Source organism: Scyliorhinus canicula, chromosome 21, assembly GCF_902713615.1.
Source record: "Scyliorhinus canicula chromosome 21, sScyCan1.1, whole genome shotgun sequence".
NCBI lineage: Eukaryota > Metazoa > Chordata > Chondrichthyes > Carcharhiniformes > Scyliorhinidae > Scyliorhinus > Scyliorhinus canicula.
The window spans coordinates 6,423,028-6,438,104 of NC_052166.1; the positions used below are offsets into that span (position 1 = coordinate 6,423,028).

At 47.1% G+C, this 15,077-nt stretch overlaps 1 protein-coding gene across 1 annotated transcript in view; it reads right to left on the bottom strand.

Moving 5' to 3' along the window:
• The window catches only part of LOC119955912 (fibulin-1-like), a 51,975-nt gene that overhangs the window by 8,136 nt on the left and 28,762 nt on the right, over positions 1–15,077 (bottom strand). Inside the window, exons 7-9 of the mRNA XM_038782570.1 lie at positions 9,953–10,090; positions 9,056–9,199; positions 8,838–8,966 (exon numbers count right to left, since the gene is read on the bottom strand). Of these exons, the coding sequence (XP_038638498.1) occupies positions 8,838–8,966; positions 9,056–9,199; positions 9,953–10,090 (411 nt within the window). The remainder of the gene's footprint in view (positions 1–8,837; positions 8,967–9,055; positions 9,200–9,952; positions 10,091–15,077) is intronic.

Sequence of the window (15,077 nt, forward strand, 5' to 3'; positions counted from 1 at the left end):
CTTTGTCAAAGCTAAAAGGTAGAGAATGTGGGAAATATTTATACTGTGGAAGGAGAATGAAAGATGAGTCATAGCCACAGAAACCCAGGGAAACTGGGTGCTAATGGCCACAGATACCAAGTGTTAAGGGCAGTCCCCAGAGGGAACAAAAGATGTGAAAGGCCAAACAGAAGAGAAACTAACATCAGAGGGTAAACTGTGACAGATGCAGATGTGGGGGGAAGGAAAGGGGAACAAAAGGTGGTTAGGGGGATGGGGGTAAACATATATAAAGAAAGACAAGAAAGAAAGAAATGGTAAAAGACAGTTAAAATGATCCAAATAATCGTCTGAAATTGTTGAATTCGATGTTGAGGCCGGAAGGCTGAAGTGTGCCTAACCGGAAGATGAGATGTTGTTCCTCCAGTTTGTGTTGAGCTTCACTGGAACATTGCAGCAGGCCAAGAACAGACATGTGGGCATGGGAGCAGGGTCTTTTGTCAAAATGGCAGGCAACAGGAAGGTCAGGATTGTGGGTATCTGTTATTCTATATATAAACCATCCCAAACCCCTCGATTAGATTCCAGTCTGTAACTCACTCCCGGGTATCTGTTATTCTATATATAAACCATCCCAAACCCCTCGATTAGATTCCAGTCTGTAACTCACTCCCGGGTATCTGTTATTCTATATATAAACCGCCCCGAACCCCTCGATTAGATTCCAGTCTGTAACCCACTCCCGGGTATCTGTTATTCTATATATAAACCACCCCGAACCCCTCGATTAGATTCCAGTCTGTAACTCACTCCCGGGTATCTGTTATTCTATACATAAACCACCCCAAACCCCTCGATTAGATTCTAGTCTGTAACTCACTCCCGGGTATCTGTTATTCTATATATAAACCACCCCGAACCCCTCGATTAGATTCCAGTCTGTAACTCACTCCAGGGTATCTGTTATTCTATATATAAACCACCCCAAACCCCTCGATTAGATTCTAGTCTGTAACTCACTCCCGGGTGACTGGCATTCTATATATAAACCATCCCAAACCCTCGATTAGATTCCAGTTTGTAACTCACTCCCGGGTATATGGTATTCTATATATAAACCATCCCAAACCCCTCGATTAGATTCCAGTCTGTAACTCACTCCCGGGTATCTGTTATTCTATATATAAACCACCCCGAACCCCTCGATTAGATTCCCGTCTGTAACTCACTCCCGGGTATTTGTTATTCTATATATAAACCGCCCCGAACCCCTCGATTAGATTCCAATCTGTAACCCACTCCCGGGTATCTGTTATTCTCTATATAAACCACCCCGAACCCCTCGATTAGATTCCAGTCTGTAACTCACTCCCGGGTATCTGTTATTCTATATGCAGTGAGCTAATTCTTTGCAGAGTGGGAGAAGGTGCTTTTTCAGAGGTGCTTTTTAACCCTGGTAAGTGACTGGTAAGTAGTTTTTCTTTTCATTGTCTAATTTATTTATTTTTATTTTGAAATTGTAGTTGTATAAGTTTACCTAAGGTTTATGACATGGCAGGAGATCCCAGACCTGTGTCATGCTCCTCGTGTGCGATGTGGGAGCTCAGGGACACGTCCACTGTCCCTGGCTCTTTCACGTGCAAGAAGTGTGTTCAGTTGCAGCTCCTGTTAGACCACTTGACGGCTCTGGAGCTGCGGATGGACTCACTTTGGAGCATCCGCGATGCTGAGGAGGTCGTGGCTAGCACGTTTAGCGAGTTGGTCACTCCGCAGGTGAAAGTTACTGAGGGCGATAGCAAATGGGTGACCAAAAGACAGAGCAAGAGTAGGAAGGCAGTGCAGGTGTCCCCTGCGGTCATCTCCCTGCAAAACAGATATACCGCTTTGGATACTGTTGGGGGAGATGGCTCACCAGGGGAAGACAGAAGCAGCCAGGTTCATGGCACTGTGGCTGGCTCTGCTGCGCAGGAGGGCAGGAAGAAAAATGGCAGGGCTATAGTGATAGGGGAGTCGATCGTAAGGGGAATAGACAGGCGGTTCTGTGGACGCAATCGAGACCAGGATGGTATGTGGCCTCCCTGGTGCAAGGATCAAGGATGTCTCGGAGCGGCTGCAGGACATTCTGGGGGGGGGTGAACAGCCAGCTGTCGTGGTGCACATAGGCACCAACAATATAGGTAAAAAACGGGACGAGGTCCTACAAGCGGAATTCAGGGAGTTAGGAGTTAAACTAAAAAGTAGGACCTCAAAGGTAGTAATCTCAGGATTGCTACGAGTGCCACGAGCTAGTCAGAGTAGGAATGTCAGGATAGATAGGATGAATGCATGGCTCGAGAGATGGTGCAAGAGGGAGGGATTCAAATTCCTGGGGCATTGGGACCGGTTCTGGGGGAGGTGGGAGCAGTACAAACCGGATGGTCTGCACCTGGGCAGGACTGGAACCGATGTCCTAGAGCTGTTGGGGAAGGTTTAAACTAATGTGGCAGGGGGATGGGAACCGATGCAGGAAGTTGGAAGGTAGTAAAACAGGGACAGAAGCAAAAGGAAGTAAGGGGAAAAGTGCAAGCCAGAGAAGACATAGTCAAAAATCAAAAAGGGCGACAGTACAAGGTACAGTGACTGAGGGGAGCTCAGTGAATAGGCCCAGTAATACTAAAAGGAATAAAACTGGAGATGTTAAGGTTCAAAACAGAGGTAAAAAAACCAACATAAGTGTACTTTACCTGAATGCTCGTAGTATTCAGAATAAAGTAAATGAGTTGATGGCACAAATCATCGTGAATGACTATGATTTAGTGGTCATTACTGAAACATGGTTAAGGGATGGTCACGACTGGGAGTTAAATATCTGAGGGTATCAAATTATTCGGAAGGACAGAGTGGGTGGTAAGGGAGGTGGTGTTGCTTTGTTATTTAAGGATGACATCCGGGCAATAGTAAGGGATGACATCGGTGCTATGGAGGATAAGGTTGAATCCATTTGGGTGGAAATCAGGAATAGTAAGGCAGAAACGTCACTGATAGGAGTAGTCTATCGGCCACCAAATAGTAACGTTATGGTGGGGCAGGCAATAAACAAAGAAATAACTGATGCATGTAGAAATGGTACAGCAGTTATCATGGGGGATTTTAATCTACATGTCGATTGGTTTAACCAGGTCGGTCAAGGTAGCCTTGAGGAGGAGCTTATAGTATGTATCCGCGATAGTTTCCTAGAACAGTATGAAATGGAACCTACGAGGGAACAAGCAGTCCTAGATCTGGTCCTGTGTAATGAGACAGGATTGATTCATGATCTCATAGTTAGGCATCCTCTCGGAAGGAGCGATCACAATATGTTGGAATTTAAAATACAGATGGAGGGTGAGAAAGTAAAATCAAATACTAGTGTTTTGTGTTTAAACAAAGGAGATTACAATGGGATGAGAGAAGAACTAGCTAAGGTAGACTGGGAGCAAATACTTTATGGTGGAACAGTGGAGGAACAGTGGAGAACCTTCCAAGCGATTTTTCACAGTGCCCAGCAAAGGTTTATACCAACAAAAAGGAAGGACGGTAGAAAGAGGGAAAATCAACTGTGGATATCTAAGGAAATAAGGGAGAGTATCAAATTGAAGGAAAAAGCATATAAAGTGGGAAAGATTGGTGGGAGACTAGAGGACTGGCAAATCTTTAGGGGGCAACAGAAAGCTACTAAAAAAGCTATAAAGAAGAGTAAGATAGAGTATGAGAGTAAACTTGCTCAGAGTATAAAAACAGACATTAAAAGTTTTTACAAATATATAAAACAAAAAAGAGTGGCTAACGTAAATATTGGTCTTTTAGAGGATGAGAAGGGAGTTTTAATAATGGGAGATGAGGAAATGGCTGAGGAACTGAACAGGTTTTTTGGGTCGGTCTTCACAGTGGAAGACACAAATAACATGCCAGCGACTGATAGAAATGAGGCAATGCAGGTGAGGACCTTGAGAGGATTGTTATCACTAAGGAGGTAGTGATGGGCAAGCTAATGGGGCTAAAGGTAGACAAGTCTCCTGGCCCTGATGGAATGCATCCCAGAGTGCTAAAAGAGATGGCTAGGGAAATTGCAGATGCACTAGTGATAATTTACCGAAATTCACTAGACTCTGGGGTGCACCCGGTGGATTGGAAATTAGCAAACGTGACGCCACTGTTTAAAAAAGGAGGTAGGCAGAAAGCAGGTAATTATAGGCCAGTTAGCTTAACTTCGGTAGTAGTGAAAGATGCTGGACTCTATCATCAAGGAAGAAATAGCGAGGCATCTGGATGGAAATTGTCCCATTGGGCAGACGCAGCATGGGTTCATAAAGGGCAGGTCATGCCTAACTAATTTAGTGGAATTTTTTGAGGACATTACCAGTGCAGTAGATAACGGGGAGCCAATGGATGTGATATATCTGGATTTCATGAAAGCCTTTGACAAGGTGCCACACAAAAGGTTGCTGCATAAGATAAAGATACATGGCATTAAGGGTAAAGTAGTAGCATGGATAGAGGATTGGTTAATTAATATAAAGCAAAGAGTGGGGATTAATGGGTGTTTCTCTGATTGGCAATCAGTAGCTAGTGGTGTCCCTCAGGGATCCGTGTTGGGCCCACAATTGTTCACAATTTACATAGATGATTTGGAGTTGGGAACCAAGGGCAATGTGTCCAAGTTTGCAGATGACACTAAGATGAGTGGTAAAATGAGAAGTGCAGAGGATACTGGAAGTCTGCAGAGGGATTTGGATAAGTTAAGTGAATGGGCTAGGGTCTGGCAGATGGAATACAATGTTGACAAATGTGAGGTTATCCATTTTGGTAGGAATAACAGCAAACGGGATTATTATTTAAACGATAAAATATTAAAGCATGCCGCTGTTCAGAGAGACTTGGGTGTGCTAGTGCATGAGTCACAGAAAGTTTGTTTACAGGTGCAACAGGTGATTAAGAAGGCAAATGGAATTTTGTCCTTCATTGCTAGAGGGATGGAGTTTAAGACTAGGGAGGTTATGTTGCAACTGTATAAGGTGTTAGTGAGGCCACACCTGGAGTATTGTGTTCAGTTTTGGTCTCCTTACTTGAGAAAGGACATACTGGCACTGGAGGGTGTGCAGAGGAGATTCACTAGGTTAATCACAGAGCTGAAGGGTTTGGATTATGAGGAGAGGTTGAGTAGACTGGGACTGTACTCGCTGGAATTTAGAAGGATGAGGGGGGATCTTATAGAAACATTTAAAATTACGAAGGGAATAGATAGGATAGATGCGGGCGGGTTGTTTCCACTAGCGGGTGAAAGCAGAACTAGGGGGCATAGCCTCAAAATAAGGGGAAGTAGATTTAGGATTGAGTTTAGGAGGAACTTCTTCACCCAAAGGGTTGTGAATCTATGGAATTCCTTGCCCAGTGAAGCAGTTGAGGCTCCTTCATTAAATGTTTTTAAGGTAAAGATAGATAGTTTTTTGAAGAATAAAGGGATTAAGGGTTATGGTGCTCAGGCCGGAAAGTGGAGCTGAGTCCATAAAAGATCAACCATGATCTCATTGAATGGCGGAGCAGGCTCGAGGGGCCAGATGGCCTACTCCTGCTCCTAGTTCTTATATAAACCACCCTGAACACCTCGATTAGATTCCAGTCTGTAACTCACTCCCGTGTATCTGTTCTATATATAAACCATCCCGAACCCCTCGATTAGATTCCAGTCCGTAACTCACTCCCGTGTATCTGTTCTATATATAAACCATCCCGAACCCCTCGATTAGATTCCAGTCTGTAACTCACGCCCTGGTATCTGTTATTCTATATATAAACCACCCTGAACCCCTTGATTAGATTCCAGTCTGTAACTCACTCCCGGGTACCTGTTATTCTCTATTTAAGCCATCCCAAACCCCTCGATTAGATTCCAGTGTGTAACTCACTCCCAGGTATCTGGTATTCTATATATACCCCCCTGAACCCCTCGATTAGATTCCAGTCTGTAGCTCACTCCCAGGTATCTGTTATTCTATATATAAACCACCCTGAACCCCTCGATTAGGTTCCAGTCTGTAACTCACTCTCGGGTATCTGTTATTCTATATATAAACCACCCTGAGCCGCTCGATTAGATTCCAGTCTGTAACTCACTCCCGGGTATCTGTTATTCTATATATAAACCACCCCGAACCCCTCGATTTGATTCCAGTTTGTAACTCACTCCCGGGTATCTGTTATTCTATATATAAACCACCCCGAATCCTTCGGTTAGATTCCAGTCTGTAACTCACTCCCGGGTATCTGTTATTCTATATATAAACCCCCTAAACCCCTCGATTAGATTCCAGTCTGTAACTCACTCCCGGGTATCTGTTATTCTATATATAAACCATCCCAAACCCCTCGATTAGATTCCAGTCTGTAACTCACTCCCGGGTATCTGTTATTCTATATATAAACCACCCTGAACCCCTCGATTAGATTCCAGTCTGTAACTCACTCCCGGTTATCTGTTATTCTATATATAAACCACCCCGAAACCCTCAATTAGATTCCAATCTGTAACTCACTACCGGTTATCTGTTATTCTATATATAAACCACCCCGAAACCCTCAATTAGATTCCAGTCTGTAACTCACTCCCGGGTATTTGTTATTCTATATATAAACCACCCCGAACCCCTCAATTAGATTCCAGTCTGTAACTCACTCCCGGGTATCTGTTATTCTATATATAAACCATCCCGAACCCCTCAATTAGATTCCAGTCTGTAACTCACTCCCGGGTATCTGTTATTCTATATATAAACCCCACCCGAACCCCTCAATTAGATTCCAGTCTGTAACTCACTCCCGGGTATCTGTTATTCTATGTTTAACCGCCCCCCCCTCCCGAAACCCAAGGGTTATTGCTTTGGATGAAGGGTTGGGGGGGGGGGGGGGGGGGGGGGGGGGGGGGGTCATGGTTGCAGTTGGCCCTTACCAACACAGCTGCCATAAGTGTCGAGGGTCAGTCCTGCTCCACATTGCTCCCTGGGCTGGCAAACGAAGGAGCCAGCAGTGTTCTCACAGATTAAAGAGGAGCCACAGCGATCAACACTGTCCTGACATTCGTCTACATCTATGAAGAGAAAAGAGCTAACGTTTCGAGTCCAGATGACCCTTTGTCAAAGCTAAAAGGCCGAGAAAGTGGGAAATATTTATACTGCGGAAGGAGAATGAAAGATGAGTCATAGCCACAGAAACCCAGGAAAACCGGGTGCTAATGGCCACAGATACCAAGGAGAAAAAGTGTTAATGGCAGTCCCCAGAGAGAACAAAAGATGTGAAAGGCCAAACAGAAGAGAAACTAACATCAGAGGGTAAACTGTGACAGATTCAGATGTGGGGGGAAGGAAAGGGGAACAAAAGGTGGTTAGGGGGAATGGGGGTGAACATATATAAAGAAAGACAAGAAAGAAAGAAATGGTAAAAGACAGTTAAAATGATCTAAATAATCCTCTGAAGTTGTTGAATTTGATGTTGAGGCCGGAAGGTGTGCCTAACCGGAAGATGAGATGTTGTTCCTCCAGTTTGCGTTGCGCTTCACTGGAACATTGCAGCAGGCCAAGAACAGACATGTGGGCATGGGAGCAGGGTTTTTTGTCAAAATGGCAAGCAACGGGAAGGTCAGGGTCCTGAATGAGCACAGACCGAAGATGCCCAGCAAAGCAATCACCAGTCTGCGTTTGGTCTCTCCGATATAGAGGAGACCACATTGGGAGCAGCAAATGTAATAGACCAAATTGGGTGTAAGACTCTGACCTTCCCGTTGCTTTGAACACAAGGCCCTGCTCCGTATCAGCCTTCGCCGGAATGTGGCGACTAGGGGCTTTTCACAGTAACTTCATTGAAGTCTACTCGTGACAATAAGCGATTTTCATTTTCATTCATTTCATTTCTTTCTTTCTTGTCTTTCTTTACATATATTCACCCCCATTCCCCCTAACCACCTTTTGTTCCCCTTTCCTTCCCCCCACATCTGCATCTGTCACAGTTTACCCTCTGATGTTAGTTTCTCTTCAGTTTGGCCTTTCACATCTTTTGTTCTCTCTGGGGACTGCCCTTAACACTCTTTCCCCTTGGTATCTGTGGCCATTAGCACCCAGATTCCCTGGGTTTCTGTGGCTATGACTCATCTTTCATTCTCACTCCACAGTATAAATATTTCCCACATTCTCTACCTTTTAGCTTTGACAAAGGGTCATTTGGACTTGAAACGTTAGCTCTTTTCTCTTCCTATAGATGATGCCAGACCTGCTGAGATTTTCCAGCATTTTCTCTTTGTGTTCTACCTTCATAATCCTCTATTTCCCTTCTTTGAAGTTTGTAGAGATGACACACCAGTTTCTCTTTGTAGGGTTTTGCCTTTACAGCAAACTTTACAGGTTTCTTTCCGTTTTAGCTACATCTCAGTCTTAATGATCAGTACCCAGAATAGTGAACAGGCCATTACTCCCTCACCTGCTTGTCTCGATCCTCCTTCAGCACATCATATTTCCAAGGTGCAAGGGAGGAAAATTACTTTCAGATTTCCGCTCCCCTCTGTGTGGGGGAAATGCGACCTGACATCACCCCTGAATGGCCTGGCTCTCATATCTAATTTCAGTTCCGGACTCTGGCTCCCTCGGATGTAGGACCCTATCTTCTTAAACCCCTCAATCAGGCCATTCCCCCTTAATCTTCGCTACTCAAGCTGCAACGGCGCTGGGAGTCACCTCCATTGCTCAGGAAGAGGGAGTCTGGGTGGAGGGTTGAGCTCAGGAGAGGAAGGTGGTGGGTGGGGGGAGAGGGGGGGGAGGTGGTGGAAACCAGTGCACAATCGATGATTCTCGTACCCACACAAGCCTTGGTGTAGGGGTCCACCAGGTACCCCTGTCGACAGTCACAGCGGTAGCTCCCAGGGGCGTTGCGACAGATCTGCCCGCCGTCGCAACGATGTGTTCCAGTCTGACACTCGTCGATATCTGCAATGGCGAGAGAGGCATCAGCATTAATCTCGCAGTTGTAACAGGGCACGGGGCTCGGGGATATCCTTTCTCCATCGCGAACGTACCCACACACCGGGCGTTGTCCTCAGCAGCCTCGTACCCATGGCCACAGCTGATGATGTTCCTGTGGCAGGTATAGGAGCCGATGGTGTTGATACAATTAAAGCCCTTCCCACAGGGCTGACTGAGGGCCACACATTCATTGGTGTCTGTTGAACACAGAGGCAGGAGCAGTTATTCTACAGAGAGAACCCTCGATTAGATTCCAGTCTGTAACTCACTCCCGGGTATCTGTTATTCTATATAAAAACCAACCCGAACCCCTCGATTAGATTCCAGTCTGTAACTCACTCCCGTGTATCTGTTATTCTATATATAAACCATCCCGAACCCCTCGATTAGATTCCAGCCTGTAACTCACTCCCGGGTATCTGTTATTCTATATATAAACCATCCTGAACCCCTCGATTAGATTCCAGTCTGTAACTCACTCCCGTGTATCTGTTATTCTATATATAAACAACCCCGAACCCCTCGATTAGATTCCAGTCTGTAACTCACTCCCGGGTATCTGTTATTCTATATATAAACCACCCTGAACCCCTCGATTAGATTCCAGTCTGTAACTCACTCCCGGGTGTCTGTTATTCTATATATAAACCACCCCGAACCCCTCGATTAGATTCCAGGCTGTAACTCACTCCCGGGTATCTGTTATTCTATATATAAACCACCCCGAACCCCTCGATTAGATTCCAGTCTGTAACTCACTCCCGGGTGTCTGTTATTCTATATATAAACCACCCCGATCCCCTCGATTAGATTCTAGTCTGTAACTCACTCCCGGTTATCTGTTATTCTATGTTTAACCGCCTACCCCTCCCGAAACCCCAGAGTTATTGCTTTGGATGAAGGGTTGGGGGGGGGGGGGGGGGGGGGTCATGGTTGCAGTTGGCCCTTACCAACACAGCTGCTATAAGTGTCGAGGGTCAGTCCTGGTCCACATTGCTCCCTGGGCTGGCAAACGAAGGAGCCAGCAGTGTTCTCACAGATTAAAGAGGAGCCACAGCGATCAACACTGTCCTGACATTCGTCTACATCTGTCAAAAGAGAGTTTAAGAGGGAACTGTCAAAACAGGGAGGCAAATGACAGCACAGGACCCAGTCACTCAGCAGGAGCTCAACATCACCCTCATTCAGCAACCATACAGCAGGATCCCAACATCACCCTCATTCAGCAACCATCCAGCAGGATCCCAACATCACCCTCATTCAGCAACCATCCAGCAGGAGCTCGGCATCACCCTCATTCAGCAACCATACAGCAGGATCCCAACATCACCCTCATTCAGCAACCGTCCAGCAGGAGCTCAACATCACCCTCATTCAGCAACCATACAGCAGGAGCTCAACATCACCCTCATTCAGCAACCATCCAGCAGGAGCTCAACATCACCCTCATTCAGCAACCATCCAGCAGGATCCCAACCTCACCCTCATTCAGCAACTATACAGCAGGAGCTCAACATCACCCTCATTCAGCAACCATCCAGCAGGAGCTCAACATCACCCTCATTCAGCAACCATACAGCAGGATCTCAACATCACCCTCATTCAGCAACCATACAGCAGGAGCTCAACATCACCCTCATTCAGCAACCATCCAGCAGGAGCTCAACATCACCCTCATTCAGCAACCATACAGCAGGATCTCAACATCACCCTCATTCAGCAACCATCCAGCAGGATCCCAACATCACCCTCATTCAGCAACCATACAGCAGGATCCCAACATCACCCTCATTCAGCAACCATCCAGCAGGATCCCAACATCACCCTCATTCAGCAACCATACAGCAGGATCCCAACATCACCCTCATTCAGCAACCATCCAGCAGGATCCCAACATCACCCTCATTCAGCAACCATACAGCAGGATCCCAACATCACCCTCATTCAGCAACCATACAGCAGGATCTCAACATCACCCTCATTCAGCAACCATCCAGCAGGAGCTCAACATCACCCTCATTCAGCAACCATCCAGCAGGATCCCAACATCACCCTCATTCAGCAACCATCCAGCAGGAGCTCAACATCACCCTCATTCAGCAACCATCCAGCAGGAGCTCAACATCACCCTCATTCAGCAACCATCCAGCAGGAGCTCGGCATCACCCTCATTCAGCAACCATACAGCAGGATCTCAACATCACCCTCATTCAGCAACCATCCAGCAGGAGCTCAACATCACCCTCATTCAGAAACCATACAGCAGGATCTCAACATCACCCTCATTCAGCAACCATCCAGCAGGATCTCAACATCACCCTCATTCAGCAACCATCCAGCAGGAGCTCAACATCACCCTCATTCAGCAACCATCCAGCAGGAGCTCAACATCACCCTCATTCAGCAACCATCCAGCAGGAGCTCAACATCACCCTCATTCAGCAACCGTACAGCAGGAGCTCAACATCACCCTCATTCAGCAACCATCCAGCAGGATCCCAACATCACCCTCATTCAGCAACCATACAGCAGGATCCCAACATCACCCTCATTCAGCAACCATACAGCAGGATCCCAACATCACCCTCATTCAGCAACCATACAGCAGGAGCTCGGCATCACCCTCATTCAGCAACCATCCAGCAGGATCCCAACATCACCCTCATTCAGCAACCATCCAGCAGGAGCTCAACATCACCCTCATTCAGCAACCATCCAGCAGGAGCTCAACATCACCCTCATTCAGCAACCATCCAGCAGGAGCTCAACATCACCCTCATTCAGCAACCATCCAGCAGGAGCTCAACATCAACCTCATTCAGCAACCATCCAGCAGGAGCTCAACATCACCCTCATTCAGCAACCATCCAGCAGGAGCTCAACATCACCCTCATTCAGCAACCATCCAGCAGGAGCTCAACATCACCCTCATTCAGCAACCATACAGCAGGATCCCAACATCACCCTCATTCAGCAACCATCCAGCAGGAGCTCAACATCACCCTCATTCAGCAACCATCCAGCAGGAGCTCAACATCACCCTCATTCAGCAACCATACAGCAGGATCCCAACATCACCCTCATTCAGCAACCATACAGCAGGAGCTCGGCATCACCCTCATTCAGCAACCATACAGCAGGATCCCAACATCACCCTCATTCAGCAACCATCCAGCAGGATCCCAACATCACCCTCATTCAGCAACCATCCAGCAGGAGCTCGGCATCACCCTCATTCAGCAACCATCCAGCAGGATCTCAACATCACCCTCATTCAGCAACCATACAGCAGGATCCCAACATCACCCTCATTCAGCAACCATCCAGCAGGATCCCAACATCACCCTCATTCAGCAACCATCCAGCAGGAGCTCGGCATCACCCTCATTCAGCAACCATCCAGCAGGATCTCAACATCACCCTCATTCAGCAACCATCCAGCAGGATCCCAACATCACCCTCATTCAGCAACCATCCAGCAGGATCCCAAGATCACCCTCATTCAGCAACCATACAGCAGGAGCTCAACATCACCCTCATTCAGCAACCATCCAGCAGGATCCCAACATCACCCTCATTCAGCAACCATCCAGCAGGATCCCAACATCACCCTCATTCAGCAACCATACAGCAGGATCCCAACATCACCCTCATTCAGCAACCATCCAGCAGGAGCTCAATATCAGCCTCATTCAGCAACCATCCAGCAGGATCTCAACATCACCCTCATTCAGCAACCATACAGCAGGATCTCAACATCACCCTCATTCAGCAACCATCCAGCAGGATCCCAACATCACCCTCATTCAGCAACCATCCAGCAGGATCCCAACATCACCCTCATTCAGCAACCATCCAGCAGGAGCTCGGCATCACCCTCATTCAGCAACCATACAGCAGGATCCCAACATCACCCTCATTCAGCAACCATCCAGCAGGATCCCAACATCACCCTCATTCAGCAACCATACAGCAGGATCCCAACATCACCCTCATTCAGCAACCATACAGCAGGAGCTCGGCATTACCCTCATTCAGCAACCATACAGCAGGAGCTCGGCATCACCTTCATTCAGCAACCATACAGCAGGATCTCAACATCACCCTCATTCAGCAACCATACAGCAGGAGCTCAACATCACCCTCATTCAGCAACCATACAGCAGGAGCTCAACATCACCCTCATTCAGCAACCATCCAGCAGGAGCTCAACATCACCCTCATTCAGCAACCATACAGCAGGAACTCAACATCTCCCTCATTCAGCAACCATCCAGCAGGATCCCAACATCACCCTCATTCAGCAACCATACTGCAGGAGCTCGGCATCGCCTTCATTCAGCAACCATACAGCAGGAGCTCAACATCTCCCTCATTCAGCAACCATACAGCAGGAGCTCAACATCACCCTCATTCAGCAACTATCCAGCAGGAGCTCAACATCACCCTCATTCAGCAACCATCCAGCAGGAACTCAACATCTCCCTCATTCAGCAACCATACAGCAGGATCTCAACATCACCCTCATTCAGCAACCATCCAGCAGGAGCTCAACATCACCCTCATTCAGCAACCATACAGCAGGATCCCAACATCACCCTCATTCAGCAACCATACAGCAGGATCCCAACATCACCCTCATTCAGCAACCATACAGCAGGATCCCAACATCACCCTCATTCAGCAACCATCCAGCAGGAGCTCAATATCAGCCTCATTCAGCAACCATCCAGCAGGAGCTCAACATCACCCTCATTCAGCAACCATACAGCAGGAGCTCGGCATCACCCTCATTCAGCAACCATCCAGCAGGAGCTCAATATCAGCCTCATTCAGCAACCATCCAGCAGGAGCTCAACATCACCCTCATTCAGCAACCATACAGCAGGAGCTCGGCATCACCCTCATTCAGCAACCATCCAGCAGGAGCTCAACATCACCCTCATTCAGCAACCATACAGCAGGAGCTCGGCATCACCCTCATTCAGCAACCATACAGCAGGAGCTCAACATCCTCATTCAGCAACCATCCAGCAGGAGCTCAACATCACCCTCATTCAGCAACCAGCCAAAACATGAGGAATCCGTTAACATCTTACTGAGAGATTTTTCTAACCAGTGTCTGACTGGTGTCTCTCAATCCCCCCCCCCCCCCCCCCCTCTCTCAGGGAGATATCTGTACACTGACTGGTGTCTCTCAGTCCCCTCTCTCTCTCAGTGAGACATCTGTACACTGACTGGTGTCTCTCAGACCCCTCTCTCTCCCGGGGAGAGATCTGTACACTGACTGGTGTCTCTCAGTCCCCTCTCTCCCAGGGAGATATCTGTACACTGACTGGTGTCTCTCAGTCTCCTCTCTTTCAGGGAGATATCTGTACCCTGACTGGTGTCTCTCAGTCCCCCTCTCTCAGGGAGATATCTGTACACTGACTGGTGTCTCTCAGTCCCCCCCCCCCCTCTCTCTCAGGGAGATATCTGTAAACTGTCTGGCATCTCTCAGTCCCCTCTCTCAGGGAGATATCTGTACACTGACTGGTGTCTCTCAGTCCCCTCTCTCTCTCAGGGAGATATCTGTACACTGACTGGTGCCTTGAATATTGACATAATTGGGAAGGGTTCCCACATCCTGGGTGCATGTGCCCACAATTCCAGCCCCATGTGCCGCGGAGCCACAACACAAGTGAATTAACTAATAACTCTTATTAAAAAATACCAGAAACCCTTGGCTGTCCAACAATTGCAGTCACCAGGTTTGTAAATGTAAACTCAATTACTGTTTATATATATATCAAAACGTATCATGAAATATGCAGTAAAGACAATTGGTTAATGATAAGCTAATATCCACTATTTACTTTAACTGCCCCACCCTGTACCACACACACACTCACACACACACACAGAGGGGTGGAAAGGGGTAAAAATAATAAGAATGGAAGTCAATAGATTCTTCAGATGGTGGTTCTTTGATCCACTTTCTTCACAGCAAGCTTGTAGATTAAAGTCTCTGGTTTACAGCCAGTAATAAACTTCTCTGTTTAGAAATGTATTATTCATAACTTTCCCTGGAGGGCC